This window comes from Haemorhous mexicanus, chromosome 2 (assembly GCF_027477595.1).
Source record: "Haemorhous mexicanus isolate bHaeMex1 chromosome 2, bHaeMex1.pri, whole genome shotgun sequence".
NCBI lineage: Eukaryota > Metazoa > Chordata > Aves > Passeriformes > Fringillidae > Haemorhous > Haemorhous mexicanus.
In genome coordinates this window covers 28,923,878-28,942,937 of record NC_082342.1, presented here as the reverse complement: position 1 = coordinate 28,942,937, position 19,060 = coordinate 28,923,878, and the positions used below count along the sequence as shown (strand labels likewise).

General features: G+C 45.5%; 1 protein-coding gene and 1 long non-coding RNA gene across 2 annotated transcripts; both read right to left on the bottom strand.

Moving 5' to 3' along the window:
- Positions 1-5,334: 5,334 nt before the first annotated feature.
- Positions 5,335-11,892, bottom strand: UPK1B (uroplakin 1B). Its single transcript, XM_059838039.1, has 7 exons — positions 11,728-11,892; positions 10,996-11,196; positions 9,413-9,487; positions 8,593-8,703; positions 8,129-8,308; positions 7,298-7,381; positions 5,335-6,671 (listed from the first exon to the last, which is right to left on the bottom strand). Exons 1-7 carry the CDS (start codon positions 11,794-11,796, stop codon positions 6,621-6,623), a joined length of 771 nt encoding a protein of 256 aa, XP_059694022.1. The 5' UTR covers positions 11,797-11,892; the 3' UTR covers positions 5,335-6,620.
- Positions 11,893-16,742: 4,850 nt separating this feature from the next.
- LOC132324252 (uncharacterized) lies at positions 16,743-17,320 on the bottom strand. Its single transcript, XR_009485554.1, has 2 exons — positions 17,067-17,320; positions 16,743-16,813 (listed from the first exon to the last, which is right to left on the bottom strand). It is a non-coding gene; the product is annotated as an uncharacterized LOC132324252 (long non-coding RNA).
- Positions 17,321-19,060: the final 1,740 nt, after the last annotated feature.

Here is a 19,060-nt window from a genome sequence, read left to right as displayed (position 1 = left end):
TGAAGTTTCAGTGATGTACAACCATGTGCTCATATTTAGCACATCTCCTGCACAATTCTGCCTTGCCTGTGATAATGCAGAGCAGCACAGAGTAGAGTATGAAAAAACTTTGTGATCCCAGTTCTTGTACAGCAGAAGTCAGGCTGGAACAGAAGTTACTGTGAAGGCTGCTGATGCATCATGTATGCGCTTCTGTTGATTTGTAAAGGACAAGCAAGAACTTTAACAAATTATTAATTTAGTTCCTTGGCTCTCATTGAGCCAATCTCTGAGCTGTAGTGTGGAAGTGAATTTTGTTATTATGTGTCCCTTATTCTATCCTGGGATCAGAAAAGAAAAAAAAAAAAAAGGGTGTTTTGTGCTTGTAGCCTCAGTAGATGTATCTGCAGTGCAGCTTGATCACTGTTCTCCCTAAAAGGCAGATGAATCATTAGGTTAAATGAAATATTTTTTTTCCTACTCAGCAGCTGAACTCAGGGCTTGACTCCCTTTCCTACCTCCTTCATGACTTCAGTTTCCCTTTAGGAAAATGCCTGGGTTGTGCTTCCTGCTTGCCATGGCAACTGGCATACAAATTGAGAGAGAAAACCATGTTTGTTGAACTCTGGAATTGTTGTTAGCCAGAGCCAATTATTAGTGCTGTATGAGAACCAGTATTTTCCCATTCTTTGTGCCACAGTCTCGCAATGACTTGGCCATAAGGCAAGGGGAGAACCTCAGACTGCCCCACAGCATTCCCATGGTTACGAAAATTAGGCCAAAGGGACACTGCAGACCTGCTCCTGCTGCGTTGGCACTGTGCCTTAAATCAGGGTGCTTTAGCACATGGCAGTGCTTGAACACTCTTTCAGCCAGTTTCTTTTGCCTGCCTGACTCAGGGCAATACCCTGTGTAGGTTGCATTGGAAGCCACAGCTACGACATTTTGGATACTTTCAGCTAAGCCAAAACAAGATTAAGCAGGTTTCCAACCTGGCTGTTAACCAGGAATCAACCTTAGCCAGCACCAAGGAGTATTTGACACTGGTGTCTCGTACAACACCATTGCAACATAGGAGCTCTGGCAGCAGGACATCCCACTGGTATCCCACTGAAATCCCACTGGATGGGGCTAAAGGTCAGCTGGCAGCAAAGGGGAGGCAGGCAGTGCAGGGAAGGGAGGTTGGCACAAGGCACCACTACCAACAAAAAGAACAGAATCATAACAGCCAAGACAGAGAAATGAACTCAGATTTCTGAGTTCATTTTCTATCTGGACAGGATAAATTATTCAAAAAACGTGCCTCACCACAAGGGTAAAGGATGAACAGTTTCAGTGCTGAGGATTAGAAATTAAGGGGATCTGCAAAGTTCAGATCTGCCCGTGTCCTGATGCCCTCAGAAGTTAGGCACAGTGTGAGTGTTAAAACTTGAATGTTTGCCCCACTCCATAATTAAACATATTTTTGTATGTCTTTTTAGCAGACTGCAGTGAGATGAGCTACATTTTGCAAACCTAGACAACTCCTAGAAATTATGTTTGCAATTTGGGTCCAGATCCATCTCAAAATGGGACCTGTTTTCTTCCATAGCACATCTGCTGCAGAGGGTACATTTCTCTGTCATTTAAATTCCTTATCTGAAAAGACAGGAATTATTTGAATTCAGTGAGAGGAAATGACTTCAAAAAAAACTTTGTAGCTGCTTAAGAAAGAACCACAAGGCACACAAACATGGGAACAACCAGAACTGGAGAAAGGAGAATAACACACATGATGATTATTCAACAGAGGAAGTTTCTAGATAAGTAAGATCCAAAAAGGAAAAAAAACCCCAACACCCAACAGCCATGAGATTAAGTTGAACCAGTCTGAAGAATATCAGGTAACATTTTCTTTTCCTCTTCCTTCACAGGGATCAGGAAGAAGAAATCAGAAAAAATAGTGATCACAACTGCTTTACTTTTTTTTTTTTTTTTTCACTTTGAGATAATTTACTTTAAATATCAACGTGCAGACAGTATGAAAGGACTAGGCTGGTTATTTACAGGGTGACTTGGATTTACAGTCTCCAGCCTCTGTGCCAGCCGCACAGAGGGAGCGTTGGTTTGGGAAAAGGGGAGCATTGCTTTGGGAAAAATAGAGAAGCCCTGCATTGGCTCACAGTGAGCAACAGCCCTGGGTAGCCAGAGCAGCTCACTGCTCATCACTTGTCTCTCTTGCAGGGCTTATCTCTGCTGGCGATCGTGCAAGAACTGCACATGACCTTGCCTGTGATGTAATTTCACCTCAGAAGCAAGTCAGAAACAGCCTCACCTTTTTTCCTGTTGAGGATCAACCCAAAGCAGTCATAATCCACTCCTCCCAAAGCAGGATCTCCTAAAGATGCCTGAGATTGCAGGGAGAGCTCTCGCAGGAGGTTCCCAGCATACCACACGTTGCAGGGGATTTCCCCAGTTGCCAAGGAGGGCAGGGCTGCCAAGGGTTGGGAGGAGGAGGATTCATTTAGGAGCTAGTTTTAGGTCATTGGTCCCAATGAACATTTGCTTGGCACGAGTCCCTGTTGGTAAGGAATGTGAAAAACTAAGATGCCAGGGCAGTGAGCAGGAAAGCGAATAAATCACCCCCGTCAGAAGGTACAGAACACCACTGTCAGCCTGGTTCCTAGTTTTCCCAGTGAGGTGGGTAGCCAGATGTAAGTATGGCACACAATGACCACTGTATGTCATACATTAACCAGCAAGGTAAAGCCTGAGAGGGTCTGTGCAAGAAGTGAGAGGAAAGGAGGAAGGGGCAGGAAAACTCGTTGGAAAATGAGGGTTGAGGCACAAAATACACAAAGGCTGCCTCACAATGTCCCATTGCCTGAAGAAACAGACACTTTCATGACTGCCAGAAACAAACATTCAGCAGTGTGAAAAACACCAGGTTACCTTTCTGTGTGTGTGGAAGGGCAGCAGCTGAGGATGTGGGATTCTTTTGGGATTGGAGGACACAGCAGTCCACCAGCTATGTACAGAGGGTGCCTCTCAGCGAGACTCTTGATTTCTCAGAGCTGGGAGTATTGCAGTAAGCTAATAATCTAAAAATACCTTTGGTAGCTCCATGAGAGAATTGAAGTGTGCTTTTGTTGCCATGAGAGAACCGTGAATATTCACACCTGTAGAGAATAAATACACAGAGCAAATCTGCAAACAAACCAAATGACTTTCACCTGCAGCAATTTTTTTTCTTCATCCTGTCTTAGCAGGATGTCTTAGTCCAGTAGTTCTCGTGCACACATGCATACTGCCTGCTCTGGAGACCACATACATCCATGCCTTCAGGAAGCAAACCAAACAGCTGAGAATGACCAGGATTTCTTTACAAGTCTCAGCTGACACCTAAGCCTGGTCACCACCATTCCTGTCACAGACTCCATCCCTTCCTCACCCTTTCCCTGGCACCTCAGGTAATTTCAGAGGCTGGAATTAACCTTCAGCAGCACAGCTTTTTCTGATTTTTCATCAGGATTTTTCATGACCCTGATCAACATCATCCTGTCATCTGTCTCATCTGTCCAATCCTCTCCTTCCCCCATAGTTCAGGCAGATAAACCTGGGTTTTTCTGGATGCACTGTGGCATGTTTGGCACTTCTGCACAGATCCACCATTGCCTGGTTTACTTGGTCACAGCTTTTATTTTTTAGTACACAAATCATAAAGTGCAATGGGAGGGAAAGGCTTAGGAAGCAGAAAGCAAATTTGAAGAACCCAAACTGAATTGACTTGAGCTGCCATTTGTGTAATAGGTCAATGGTATCATTTGCAACTGGTTGGAGCAGCTTATGCTGCAATAGTCTATGTAAAGCATTGCCAGTTTTTCCTCTCCTTCAAAATCCTGCTGCATTTTCCTCTATCCTAAATGCAGTGCTGTAATCATACCAGACTTAGATGGAGCAGAAAGGTCCCAAGCAAAAGACCAGAGGAGGAAAATAATATTTGATCTTACCTGCTTCTGTGGTCCTACAGTTTTCTCCAGGCAGAATGTCCAGTGACATCCATATTCAGAAAGTCTTACTGGCCTCTAGAAAGTCCCACAGCCAGTTGTTTCACCCATTTGCAGAGCTGCTTGAGTTTCAGGAAAAAACTCAAGCAAGAGGCCCTTATGCAGGAGGGCAGCTATCCATGACCAAGAGTTATTGGAGACGTTTAGCTGAGCAAGGACAGAGTCTCTGTGCCTGCTGTGTCCTTCCTGCTCCATTTTTCTCCTCTCTGCTGTTGCACTTGGCAGGAATTTGCAGTTTCTGGCCAGTAGCAGAAAACCCAGTCTTTGCCAATGCTCCCTAACTTTGGCAGATGCTGACTCTCTTTAGATTTCTTTACATTTAGGTTTTATTGTCGTTCTCAGCAGCACAAACATAAAAACACCCAGCCCTACTGATGCCTTGTGAAGGCTGACCTAGAACAGAGGCGAGATGGAGTTAAAGAATAAAGTAGGTATTTATTAAAAGGCCTCAATGGATGCACCTTGAGTAGTACAAGACTCAGCCAGGGCTACAGCCAAGATGAACCCAAAATGGTCACAAAAATGGACGACTGGTCACGGGGTCTCACACTTTCATAAGTTCTGGTCCACTTGCATATTGGAGTTAATTGTCCAACTATAGCTTTAGGTTATGAAGTCCCATCCTTCTTTTTTCCCTCTCTTCAGTCCACTGTTGCTTATGCTCTTGGGCCTGAAATTTGGGTTGGTTGTCCTCGGTCCCAAGCTAGAAAAGGAATTGTTTCGTCTAGCTATTGTGTGAAGAGAGCTTACCATCCCTTAATATGAAGCTCAGAACCACACACTAAAGCAGAACAGAATCAGAAAAATATGAAAGCTAAAACCTAAGGCATCACTACCACCAAACCTCCTCCTCATCCCCTCGAAAACCAAACCTTAACCACTGACATACATGGTCAATCCATAATTCAAGTCTCACAACAAAAGTGCTGAAGACTTATTTCCTTGTGGAATTTCTCAGAGTCCAGAGTCTCCAAGACAGCGACCACACCACTGAAGCAGGGGAGTGGCTGATCTGTGAGGACTGTCAGCTCTGAAGGCACAGTCATACAGAAAACTCCTTCTGTGTTGCAGGGACCTAACCTTTCTTCCTCATCTCTTCACCCTTATATCTGCCTCCTCCTCTCCCTCAGCACTCTGGCAAGGAAGTATTTGGCTGCTGAGTTTCTGTGGCACACTGCAATCTTGGTGCTTTAGCAAGATCTCTGTTACAGGATGTTACAGCCTGTCATTGTCCTGCCCCACATGTCCCAGACACAGACCTTTATTAATTTCCCTTCCCAAAGACACAATCTTGAACAAGAGAAAAAAATTCACTTCCATTTCTTTTTAATTCGTATTTTGGTGAATGTACAAAACCAAAGAATCAAGGCAGATGGCAAGCATCAGGACATGAAGCAGTACATCTTTGGAAGAGGCTTCACCTTAAAACACTTCACAGAGGAGCGCATTTCTCACAATAAATTTAACTACTGAAGTGTTCACTAGGAAAGGCACCAGCTCAGTCTGGGCCAAAGCAAGCAGCCTTTATTGAACTGAGTGAAAGCTGCAAGTGCTGATGCAAGGACTGGATTTGGTTCAATTAGCTCCTTGCTTGCATTTTTTCACAAGAGTTACTCACTGCCTTTATTTGCCATTTGTCCTACCTGATCCAGGGATGTGGGAGGGGAATGACACAGGGGGTGTGACCATTTACACACAGGGAGCCAAAGCAAGAAGCACAATAAACCAGGAGCATGGGACAGCCACGTTTGCAAACGCAACTACAGCAGAGAACCTCTGTATTCTGCACAGATGCTAGCCCGTAGATGTGTGAAATCTTGTGCAAAGTAGATAACAGCTTTTTTGAAGGAGTTGCTTGTTAGCAGGTGGAGCTTTTCCTGGACTGGCACTTGCGAAGGTAGGACCACATGCAGTAGTTTCATCAGTGACAGGAGGTAGGCTTGCATATAGGCAGCATATTGCTGAGGAGCGAGCTAGCCTTTTATTGGGCTTGACTAGCAACAGACTTTCTATCTGTGTCATGTTTTTATTGCTGACACACTTAAATGCTCAGAGAATTTGCCTTATTCTAAGGCAAGGGTGACAGAGACCAGCAAGAGAAGTTGATCAGTAGAATATAACAGAGAGGTCTGCAGTCTTTTCCCTTGCAGCATCTGTCCTTATTGGTCACAGGAGGGTACAGTTTTGTTCACATAGCCCTTGCTGGAGCATTATAATTTAAATTCAAATTAATTTTAGAGAGACATTTTTCTGGACCAAGTGTAAATGGACATTTTCTTTTCTGATGTCATCAGAGAACAAAGCAGATCACTTTTTTCCCTCATCTTATGCTCCAGGATTTCTTACACAGTGAAAGAAGGATTGTGCTTCAGGCAGGAGGCATTAAGGCTGCAGAACAAGGGGCAAAGCAGGGAAAAGAAGATTCTTTCCTGCAGTCATCAGTTCTTTGTGTCAAGTTTTTGGAGGGGCAAAAGTATATACGGGAGAGGTAGTGGGAAATCTTCAAATACTCCATGGCCAGTGGAGAATGGAGTGGGAGACAAACAAATGCACTTTCACATGGCTCTTCAGGACAGCACTGAGGACATCAGGCCTTCAGTATTCAATTCCACTCCAGTAGAACATGGTACCAAGGAGGACGCAGAACTGAAATGACAACACTATTAAGTTTCTCTGCCCCCCGTTTTCTGCTCTCCACCCCTCCCTCAGCCCCATTCAGTCCTACGGGTAACAGAGAGTGACAGAAATTCTCGAAAAGCTATGCCTGTTCAGGCAGAGGATCTTAAAGTTTTTTATCTGCACAGAAACTACACAGCAAAGAAAGAAGATATGTGCAGTATAACTATTTGACTATATCATTCTTCTCACTGGGGAAAATCTATCATGAAGCTGCAGAACTCTGAGCACTGAATACACTCATATAAAATCTTCAAACTACAAGCTCAATTATCTATCATGATGATCCAATACCCTTCACAAAGAAGCATCTGCAAGCTGTGTTTGCTGTGTTGTATTGCTGAGATGGCAGCAGGTAGCAGCAGGCCATGGCAGGCTGGCAGGCCATCTAATTCCTCACCTCTGGAAGCCAGAATGGAGGGGAACTTGTAAATGTAGCCCTTAGTGGAGCAGGCTACAGGCAGATTTGTGATGAATGAATGACGATAATCTATGGACATTTTAAATGCGTCAGTTCTGTCATTCGCCTCCACCCAACTGGGTGTGGAATAGCAAGAGAAGAGAAGAGGAAATAAAGGCAAATATTAAGTACTTACTGTCCAGCAGAGGATGGCAAAGCCAAACCAGGCAACACCCCAGGTATGTGCATTCACTGGCCCAGAAATAGCATCGTAACAACCCTGAAAGACAACCAGCAATGACTCAACACCAGCGATGAGCCTGCACTGCAAGGTGACAGACTTATCCACCCCCGAGAGAGACTGAGGTGGCATGGTGGCATGCTCCTCTCCTACTGCAATTTGGGTAGCTCAGAGTGTCTCAAAAAACCAAGCCAGAGCTACACTGCTTATTGACAACTTGCAGGTAACCCACCTGTTTCTGGCTCCAAATACAAAGTAGACCCATCTCAAACACTTCAAGGACAACTTGTTGTGCCAGCCACTTGCCAAGTACACATAGATAACCAAACACAGTTGACACAGAATTGACCTCCATAATCAAGAAACATCAAGAAACATCAAGAAAATTTGGAAGCTTGAATGCCTTCTAGAAATGCAAGCTAGTGCAGAAGCTGATGCTCATGACCCAGCAACCTAGTGAACAGGACGTAATGGTCTACTGAAAAGTCATTCCTTGTGGAGGCGAACAGCTGATTTGCCTACTCATATTGTATACTCTCATCTTTGGGCTAAGTTTGATTCTTACCAGTGGCTTGGGAGTTTTCTCTCCCCATCAGGAAAGACTTTATCCTAAAAAAATTCCTGTCCTGTTCAGCAACATGGCCAGGACTCTACAGGCATTTCTTCTCCTCCAGAAAGCTTCTGAACACCTGTAGCTTACAGTGAAGGAGAAAGGCTATTCATGGTCTCTTTCCCTTCCAGCCAGGCACTGATTATGCTAACTGGAAAAAGCAGAGATGGTCTTACATTGCTGTTATAGTAGCCAGACACTCCAAGTTTGCAGCCATCAAGGTTGACAGGACTCCCTTGTGCATTCAGCACGCAGCACATCCGTGGCCAGGGGTAGTCGGCGTCGCTGTGCGTGACGCGGAAGGCAGACGTGTACTCCTGCCAGTCGGAGGGGCCATTGACCCCACAGCAGTGGTTCTGCAGGAACACAGAAGGGAAGGGTCTCTGTGGGCCCAGGTCACAGCCCTGCACATGTCAGGACTCTGGGTAGGCATTAATCACAGACTTATGGAGCAGATTTTTGAAGTGCCTGCCTTTGACAGTCTGCTGTCTGATAAACGAGCTAAAGCGGGAGTGTGCCAGAACTTTCTTTAAGGTTCAAGGCAGATGCCACCCTCTTTATTATCCAGCAGCCCCAAGGAGGACTTGGAATTCCAGGCTTGCAGAGCATTTAGTAATTAGTGACTTTTCAGTGTTATTACCTGACGCATGAGTTCATCCCATGTCTTTGTGACCTCATTGTCACTGTTTTTGTTTGGGTCTGACTTCTGATAGCTCTCCAGCATTTGCTTCAGGAAGAGGTCTGGAGTCACCTACAGAAAAAAAAAAAAAACCAGAGAAAAATGCAGAAACTATGTAAATAAGTGGCCATGTAAAGCAAATGCAGAGTTATGTGGGGAGGGTTTGTTTTCTTGTTTCAGAGTCCTGCTGGAGAACAGGAATGTTGCTTCTCCTCTGGTTTTACACATGAGAATAAAGAGCAGCATTTGAGGAGGAGGAGCAACAAAGATCTCAAGCAGGCACTACTAGATGTATATCACAAGAGCTGTGCAGAAGCTATGGATTGCATTTGGTATGTTGGAACTAAAGCACCACAATTAGTTTCCCTCCCCACGGTATCTCCAATAATCCATGTAATCTTTCCCTCACTGGTAACACTGCCTGGGGCAACGCTGAAGATTTTCTTCTCTGTGTATGATACATTAATCAGTCAGTAGCTAAAGACTAAACACTCTATTGATGATTCAACTAACCCACGCTATTATTTCCTTAACTACAAGGTGTTAAACATTTTAAACTGTTAAAAATAACAAAACTGTGTTCAAAACAACAAAGCTATTTCTTTGATTAGAATAATGATGTTGGAGTTTTTCCTTGTGGGGTTGTCTTCTGCTCAGCAGTGGTCCTGTGAGCAGGACCACTGTATTATCATATTTACTATGCTGAACAGGGTGACTGTGTGTCCTAGAACTTGTGTTTCCCAGCAAAGTTAAAAGAATACATGAAAAAAGAAATATTCACTGAGTCTTGGTGAGTCGCTGCTGTGATGCAAGAAGCCATTTCAAATGCAAAAGTGATCAGCATCAGAATGATGTACTGTGGGAGAAAGAGAGCAGAATTAGTTCTTGGAGAAACAGTTCAGCATTTTTTTCAGGATTAAGCCGGAAACCCTGCTTGATGCAAAGCTGGCCAGGCTATCATATTCCCTCTCACCCAGCCTGAATGTTCTCGAAGCCCTTCCCAGTGCTTGTTCCAATTTGCAATCTGCTTTCTTGAAGGTGAATGACTGGAATTGTTCTCCATCTCACAGACGAGATTTCGTCAGAACTTTATGGCATTAAAACTACCCTGCTTCCATGGAAAAGACTTTGTCCTTTTCTTTGTTGTGTCTCATTGGCAACCTGTGTTTGTGTCATGTGTCCTCCTTTCACTTCCACTTACCAGCTCTAAGCTTTCCAGCAGGAAGCTGTTCACTCCTAGCAGGAGAGATTGTACTTTGGGGAAAGGGAAGGTGTGGCTTAGGGCATCATTCAGATCCCCCTGATTTTTCATCATCAGATTTCCTGAACACTCCTACACTGCGAGCAAAGATCTTTCATGAAAACGGATTACAAGTGTCACCTCTCATAGCTTCTTTCACTCTTTCGTTTCCCTTTCCAGCATAATCCCTTTGACAGTTTCCATATTTTCTTTGGAGTTCTCATGTATCTGTTCCTCCTCCTGCATTTATAATGTTCTTCTCTGATTTAAAGCATTTTTTTTCTACTTACCTCAGCTTTTGTCTCTTGTACACTCTCATATATCCTAAACCAGAGCCTTGGGTTTCAGCCAAGTCACCAAAATTCAGAGTTAAGGGAATTCTGTCTCCTCAGCTGTTTTCTGGCATATTCTCTGGCTCAGGAGTTCAGATCTCTGAGTGCCTTTTGTCTAAAACAGATACCCTGCAACCCCACAGTAATCCACAAGAGAGCTTATTTTAGGGTTTTCATCTCTACCCTTCATTAATGCAAACACCAATTAAGTTTTGCCACTGCCATACTAAATGACTAAGTAAGACATTGTACAGAGATTTGTCCACATCTCAATATTGTCTTTGGCTTATCCAAAGCTCTGTCCCCACCCCTGTAATTTCTGCCTGCCTGCTGATATCTTATGTTCTTCATTGCACCCATATTTGGTATCCTGACACTTACTAATGCCTTGTGCAGAAGTCATTACTTACCAGCTCCTAGACTGAATGGTGCATGACAGCTGAAAAGGAGTAAGGGGTGAGGAGAAACAAGGATCTAAACCACATCCCAGCTACATGTGATTGCACAAGTGCTCCTGCATTGCTTCAGGGCAAGGTCAGGGTCAAGCCAGTCCAACCTTCACTGTGGCTATCTCCATGTATTCCCTCAGCCTGGTTCTGAAGCCTCTTGGGCATGAGTCTTCACAGGAGTCACCTTCTGGGACACCACAGCCATGATCAAAAAGAACCTTTGGCTCCTTATCAGTATAAAAGCTGTCTTTGCTCATTGGTTGTTTCCCAAGGTGACCAGGGACACCAAGGCAGCGTTTGTTCAGTTTGGCAGCAATAGGAAGGTAAATTTTGCTACACTTACCACCAACAGCAAGGTCCTGCTGGCCTTAACGACTCCAATGATGCCAAGGATAGACAGGGCAAAGAGTGCAAGGCCAACAAAGATGCCAATCCAGGCAGCAGCGTAGATGTCTCTGTTTTCTGTGGCTTTCAGCAGAGGGTAGGGACCATCAGGATTAGACACAACGTAGATACACTCTGCTGTCAGGGCAATGCCACACATCTGGGAAGCACAAGAAACCCATCAGTTCAAGGTTCCCCAAAAAAACAGCAGACAGAAACAGGTGTAGATTTCCTTTAATTCAGCTCCCTGCCAAGTGGGAGCTACCCAAATCCTTCTGCCCAGCTCTACAATCTCTTGTATTGGAACTTCACAGAAGAATTGCAGGCAAATCTCACCCAGCCTTGATCTGAGAGGTCAGGCCTAGGACTTGAGGATATTAAGAAAGAATGAACAGAATAATTCCATTACTATATAGAGGGAGGTGGCTGGAAAAATGTTGGTCTGCTCCTGCTGATCAGGACCAGCCAGTTCTAAGGCTTTTTCCCTAGCACCCATCTTGATATTGTGGATCTGCCCCTGCTGTCCCTTTCCCACCCAAATGATCATTAGGACAGCTCTCCTGATCCTCTTCTCTCATGCTTTACTGGACCATGTATGTGTGGACTTCACAAGTGAAGAGGGAGAACTGCTGTTTTAAGACGTGTCATACTGGAAGGAAGCCTCCACCCTTACTTGTTCCACTTCACTTACCCCAATGACCACATTCCCAAAGACTAACAGACCCTGCAAGATGTGTACGCAATCATCGCTTTTTGCCATCTTTAATTCTTCATGCAACCTAGAAAACAACAAATACAGTCTTCAATTAAATCACCGGTACGAAACACTTCAATCAGAGACACAAACTATCTGTGAGGAGAAGGACAGACAGAACTTGCCAGCCTGTCTGTACACCTCCCATTGCTTGCTTTATAGTAGTTTCAGAGGAGACCTCCCCTGGTGTTAATCTGCTAACCCAAACTCTCCCTGATACTTGAGCTACAGAGACTGGGACCACTTTGGGAACAGCCGGTGTCTTCAGCTCCCTTTTGATGAGGATATTCATCCTCACAACAGCACTCACAACAACCTCCGCTCATGGTGTGTCATTTCTACCTGGCCAGAAACTCCAGCTGCATCTGGATGCAGAGGGGACAAGTTCAGCACCCTCACTTCACCCCTATTCCTATCCTGGGCCATTTTGACCAGCACCACCATGGGACTGAACTGGTAACCACGGTGCTCTGGCTGTATCCCACACACACCTACAGCACAGGGCTTTGCTACGAGCAACCCCACCTCCCACCCATGCTGGGAATGGGAGCTGAGTCCCCCAAGTCAGGTGTGAGTGAGGAAGAGGAGGGAGGGGCAGCTCAGGTTGCAGCTGGCTCCTGGGAGCCAGGCCAAGTAGCATTCCCACTGAATTCTTGAGAGTGCTTATATCCTGCAGTCTAGAGTCAGGTGCCCTGCATCAAATTCATCCCCTTCCAGAGAGAGCTGCACAAAGGTATCATGGTGTGAGACCTCTTGGAGAAAGAAGCTCAGACACCAGAGCTCACCAAGCTTTTCTTTCAAAGGGATGTGTGCATGGAGAGGGTAAAGGGAAATGTTGTGTTGTGCAGAAGGCTTGCCGGCCGACGGGAAGGCACGAACCTTCCCCAGGATCTTTTCGCTGCTTCAGGGAAAAAACCCCAACCCTCAGACAATTGCATTACCAAGTGGTTAAGAAAATATAAACCAGGAAAGAAAGGCTGCAGTGAGCCCAGCTTGAGCAGACAACAGCAAAAACTGCTTTAATGTCCTTCTTCTTCCTGAGTACTTGCACTTGTGCCTCTCTTTTGCTGGGGCCACTGACTTCCTGATTCTACAAGGAAGATGTTGGGAAATATGAACAGGCAAAGCTGTCAATGAAGGGGAGCTTTCTGAGGAACAGAACATTGTGAGATGTCTCTAAAAATGCCACCTCCTGCCTCCTCAGCAGCTGCCCTTTTTGAGCTATGCAGGACCTCCAACAGTGACAGATGAAAACCAAGCACTTTGTACCACTCTCTCTGCAGTGGTTTGAGGGTTAGGCATGCAGACATCTCCAGAGCTCTCACCATTATATTGGCAGTGCCTAAGTATTTTTGTATGATAGCATGTGTAGGAATTTTTTAATAATATGTGGCCATTATTTTTAAGTTGAGAAGATTTTTTAATCCCAGCCTGGTGTTTGGAGGCCAGACCCAGTATACATGAAACTGTGTAGCTCTGTATTTGAAAATATCAGGCTTGTGAGATCTACCTGGATCTCTGTCCCTGCCAAACTTCCTCACAAGCCAGGGTGTCCGGGGGCTGTCTTGCAGGTCGAATCTGAGTCTGAGCAATGTTCAGCCATGTGTTCTGTACTACAACACTGCAGAGTCTGCCAAACCTAAGATGAATCCTGGTCTCCCACTCATCTGAGAGCTAGAGAGACCACTGCCTGGCTCATGGATCTGTGCGCTGCAAACTCCAGAGATGTTAAAAAACCCTACAGTTTTTGCCATCTAAGGGACATGGCAAGCCAGGCAGCAATCCAAAAAGCAAGGAACTCTTTCCTGCTTGAACACAGGCACTTGAACTCTGACTGCTACATGGAAAAGTGGGTCTGCTCCAGTTGCATTGTATAAAGCAAGGTTGAATGTGTTACCCTGTTCAGTGTAACGACAGCACAGACACCTTGTACATGGGCTGTCCATCCAGCCCAAGCTCTTGCCTCTCCACAAGCTGTCTTTCTTCTCCTCCTTGGCAGGCAGAACCTGGCTCACTCCTGTCTCCCCTTGGGCAGGTATTATTGTAGATACATTAGCTGGAGAAAGCAAGCCCTTTCTCTAGGGGTAAGCCCACCTCCAGTGGGCTACTATGGTTGTGAGGAAAGCTGGACAGTCACCACCACAGGTATCAGCTGGAAAATGGCAAGCTTCCAGACAACCTAAGGTTCTCCCATACCTTAACGAAGTTCATTGGGATTGCAGGGCAGGGGGAAGCAGAGAGACCAGGAAGAGGAAAAGGGAATGAAAAAAGGATGTACTCTAGACCTAAAAACCCCCACTGTTGCCATATTTCTATGAATTATCCCTCTGCCTCCAAGTGATAGGTGCCAAAAGAGCTCATTTCTTGGTGTCCACTTTATTAGCCTGTGCCACATGGGTCAACCCCTTGTCTGACCTCTTCTCTCTTACAGGTGGTCCAGTATTACCATCAGCAATGAGAGACCAGGCAGGTGCTCCAAGGCCATGACATCAGCTGGGCAGCCAGAGAGCCAATCCTCCGTCATGTCCCAGAGGAGAAGCCGTGGGAGATTGGGAGCTTTCCACTGCTCCTCATGCCTCGGAGCTGCATTTAGCAAGAGCGGATTGCACAGCACTAGGCACAGGTGCAAGACTACAGAGGCATGAGGCAAACTTGGCTGGCATGCCTGAGGCAGGCTGTGCACAGAGGCACCTCACAGGCACCCCTGGGTGTGACAGTGGTGGGCAGCCCTCCACCAAGCCCCAGAGACGCAGCTGCCAGCAGCCTCTGCCTGCAGACACAAATGCATTTGGAGGTAGAGAAGCCTTCTTCCTGGACTTGTTAAAATTAGTTTTATGACCCAAATGCAGTTTCCTGGGGCTTCAAGGAAACCCCTGAGGAAACTGGAGCTTCAGCTGCAACTTTATCCAAAACTTCCACTAAGAAGGCAGCCAGGTCCTGGAATTTCGACCTTGACCTGGTGTTCCTCAGCACATCCTAGAAATCTTGCAATTTAGGTGTGACCTATCTAGGTCTGAGGTACTCAATTATCACTGCCACAGACTTTGCTCCATGCTCTAAGCAGCTTTGGAAAGGTGTCTGTTGCTCTCATTGTACCAAAACCCCCTGTGTCCCTTCTGAGGCACATACTTCTTACTCTTCCTGGCACTCTGGTCACAAGCAGCACAACCGGTTGTAACTTCTCCCCTCTCCTCTCCCCTCACACCCCCAAAACACTCCTTACCCTCATGGAGGTCCAGCTGAGCCTGCCAGAGCCCAGGAAAAGTGGTAGCCTTGCCTCCCCCTGGTACCCCACAAGCTGCAGAAAATCTATTATTGCCACGCCCTTGAAGCTTTCTTGACCTCCCCTTACTTCTTTTTCTCTCTGAGACCATCAGCCCATCTGTAGGAAACAAAAGGGAAGTACCTTTCTGCAGAGGCTGGCTTCTGCCCTTATGTTTTAGGTGATAACCTCATGCAGGCTTTGAAAGGAGACTCTTCTGGCAGCAATTCCTGGATTCAAATGGGATTTAGGGTCTGTTGTGCACACCTCGTACACATTGCTCTGGTCAATCTTTTGAAGCCTCCACATCCTGTTTTTATAGGCTGAGACAGGATTTCAGTGGCCTTACAGATGAATTCCCCCTTCTTAGCCTAGCTCTACTCCATCTCTAGCCAAAAAACCAATGGATAAGAATTCATGTGGCATTGCCCAACACAGAACCAGGTGGCATTTTGATTGCCTCGTATTTTGTGCTAGTTGTCAAGCACTGTGACAAAGGGACATCTCAAAACATCCCTGTGAGCATCGTTGGCTTCGTACCCCACTCCTGAAGATTTCTCAGCATGGTGGTGGAGCTTGCATGGTGAGGCTTCACATCACCCCTTGCTACCTCCCTTTCCCTCCGCATCCCTGCTCAGGGCGTTGACATCTCATGCCCTGGTGCAAGGAGGCAGAGACAAAGGATGCATTTGTTTTATGACTCACGGGCTCTGCCTGCCTTGGCTGAAGGGCTCTGCACCACTCGAGCGCAGCTGAGCAAACCCAGGTGCTCAGCAGCAGAGTCCTGGTCCCTGCCCGCACAGCCCTGCGGGGCAGAAGCCTGGGCACCACCCCTCCTGTCCAAGCCCAGCTGGAGAGCATGTCTCCACAGGCAGGAGCAAGATGCCCGGGCTAGCCCTGGGGTGCTGATGGAGGGAAGTCATCCAGGTGGAACTGCTGCCGGAGGTGCTGTGCCAAGGCCAGTGCCAGTGCCATGGGAATCCTCCGTGAGCCACAGACCTGCCCACACCCAGAGAGCCTGTGGACCCCGATGCATCGGCAATAAACTTACATTTGGGGTTTTTTTAAATACATTATGATGGAAAATTTATCCCCTAAGGGGCTTAAAAAGAAGGAATTTTCCAAGTGCTTGGGACACCTTGAGAATTACACAGTTTTTAAGAGGAAGTAATTTAATATGTTAATGATGAATCGCTTGAACTCCACTGTAAGAAGCTGAATGTTTTACAAATGTCAGTTCATCCTTTGTTTACTTATTTTAAAGCAAACATCTCCAGTGGACACAAACTCGTGCACTCCTTCTGCCCTGCTGGACTTTCCCCAGTGCTCCACCTCTGACAGAAAACTGCTTGTGTGCTAGGAGTCAACCACACTCAGAAATGGAAGAGGCAGACAATTATTTTGTGCTACCAGAGGAGAAAAATAAAACAAAAACATAGCTCAGCATCAAGCAGGGGTCACAGACTAATTAAGTTTCCTTTCAAAGAGATTGCTATGAAATGAAGCCTGTGTGAACAGTGGTGTGGCTGGTAAATCATCATCAAGCATAATTACCTTGTAAGTAGAGCTGGGAGGTAGGTTTTTCCTCTCTCCTTTATTAATTCAGCACAGCCAAAACAAGCAGGTTTTTTTAACTTTCCTATTTTCACAGGTGAGGGGGAACTACAAGATTCGTCTTCCTCTACAAAAATTTTTCCTTTTTTTTTCTTTTAACACTCAGATTTTCAACATATTTAATTTCTCCATTTCCTTCTCCCCAGTCTTTAGGAGAAAAAAAATATGAAACAAATTAAAAGAGCCGTAGAGAAGACACAGCCTCAGGTAACAAAAAAGGAAATACTTAATAATTTCATGCAGTTAAACTTATCCAGGTACCAGACTCCCACATACCAAACACAGTCCAGGGACTAAAATAAAAACACATTAAACATAAGAGCTGTCTTTTCTCCTAATAGACACTTCTGGCTCACATGCCTCTTTAAGAGGAAGACCATGACCAAAGCAAGGCACTCACCGCTCTCGTCTCGTGATGCTTCCAGCAGAAATCCCAACCCACCTGCAAAGCTGAAAGGCCCTTTTCTCCCACCTCCGCTGCCCTTTAAAGAGCCCAGTTTGCTGAGGAGTGTGCGGTGTGATTGGTGGGGTGCCCATCACATGAGGAACACTTTTTTTTCTAGCCAAACCTGTTCCCCAGTCCTCCTGGGACCGAAGGGTGTCTCTGTGATTCTTAGATCATATCGGAATGTCGTTGTGCTGAAAACACAAAGCTTTAAAGAATTTCTATTCTTATACTCTCAAAAGGGTGGATGAGTGAGTCACTCATACGAGGCACTTGAACTTTAAAGAGGATGGGCAAGTTGGAAGGACATAAATATACGAGGATTGCTGGGTCACTGTTTGAATGTAGGTATAAGAAGAATGCACCGAATAGAAAAATTAAGTAAATTAATTTTAATGTTTTCATTTAATTATGTAGCATGGGAAAGATCCAGTTGTTTGGGTTGGATCAATTTTTGTTTCATTCAGCTTGGGATTTTTTTTTTTGGAAACAGAAGTGCAAGTGTTGGCTACTCTGTAGGACACTGTGGATGACAGGAAAAGTGGGGAGAATATTTAATTTCCTTGGGCACTCTGGATTTTTCATGTAGTCAGTCCTATTAAGACAGAGCAAAATCAAGAACAGATATATGTATTAATTGGCCTGTGATGAACTGAGAACAGCTGAGGCTGAGGAACACAACAGAAAAGGAATGTCTCTCACCTTCCCGTCTCACCCTCCTTCCAGCACAAGTTTGCCAAAAGTCAAGATTCACATTACTGGTGCCTTGAACATGTCTCTGGCAAAAGCACAGGTGGTTGTACTTGCTATTTTTCATCTGCTGATGCAAAAACCAGCCAAATAAGTAAAAGGCTTGGGAAGGGTAATGGGAGTTCCATGATGTTAGAGCTCCTCGCAAGTCAAAAAACAAGCACGGAAATACCATGTTTATGTCCTATTGGTGGCCATCCTGGCAAATATTTTGTGTGAAATTAGTGAGCAATTGTTCTAAAGTCTTATGGATGCCTTGGTACTTGTAGACAACTGAAGAGAGATCCTGTTCTCCCATGAGGTCTATGTGAGATTTAACCCTGAAAAAAGGACAGTACTTTTGGCATTTCCATTTCCATGAGGTACTACAGCCATAAGCAAAAAGGCAGCACAGCCATTGCAGCCAGCCTCATCTAGTTGAAAGAGACAAGAAAATAGTCCCTCTGGTCTTCAAGAATACAGATGCAGATTTGTCTACACTTAAATGACTCAGACCTCCTTGCCCACTAATTTTGCTCCCTACAACCCATGCAGTCTATTTTGGTGCAGTCACCACCCCATGGTTTGGCAATGCTGGTGGGACCAGGTGTTTCACACCAGCTGGTGTCCTGAGCTCTAGGAAGGCATACTCCCATCATTGTTGTTAGACACTGAGAGCAGCTGGCAGGGGAGAAAGCAGTGCATCCATCCCCTGAGCATCACAGTTGGCCTGATCTTGAGGCAGTGATTAGACAAAAGCCTGCCATGGTAAAACACTCCATCACATCTCAGCTGGGAGGAGAAGAGGCTGCAACTGTGGAAATACTGTCTAGGGAAAACAAGATGATGAAAGAGAGGAGAGGGAAGGGGAAGCTGGCAGTGAAGTTCATAGTCTTGCCAATCACCAGCACTGAAAGTAGCTGCTGGAAGAGAACCCAGGTGCAGCTGAGCTCCTGCAGCTCTGTAGCCCTGTCCAGGACACTGCAAAAAGCTGTTAGAGTGAATCCTTGTTCGGGCTGGAAGAGTGGGTTAGGCTGGACTGTGTGGTGGCCACCCTTCAGCTGCCATCAGCATTTGGCTCTCACAGTTTGTTAATCTAGTATAGAATCTGGGTAAGAATATTTTTTATGATCTCTGGAGAGAAATTTGATATAGGAAAGGAGAGGCTTGGGATGGGGGTTTTGTTTGTTTCTTTGAACTTCTTCTGGTGTATGCCAACA

What these genes read in the sequence shown, in the direction of transcription:
- UPK1B (XM_059838039.1), bottom strand. Translation starts at nt 11,796, where the DNA reads ATGGCAAAAAGCGATGATTGCGTACACATCTTGCAGGGTCTGTTAGTC. An exon ending in TTGGGAATGTGGTCATTGGG is followed by an intron (nt 11,197 to 11,727) that starts GTAAGTGAAGTG and finishes TGTGCTTCCCAG; the next exon opens with ATGTGTGGCATTGCCCTGAC. An exon ending in CTGGCTACTATAACAGCAAT is followed by an intron (nt 7,382 to 8,128) that starts GTAAGACCATCT and finishes GTTGTCTTTCAG; the next exon opens with GGTTGTTACGATGCTATTTC.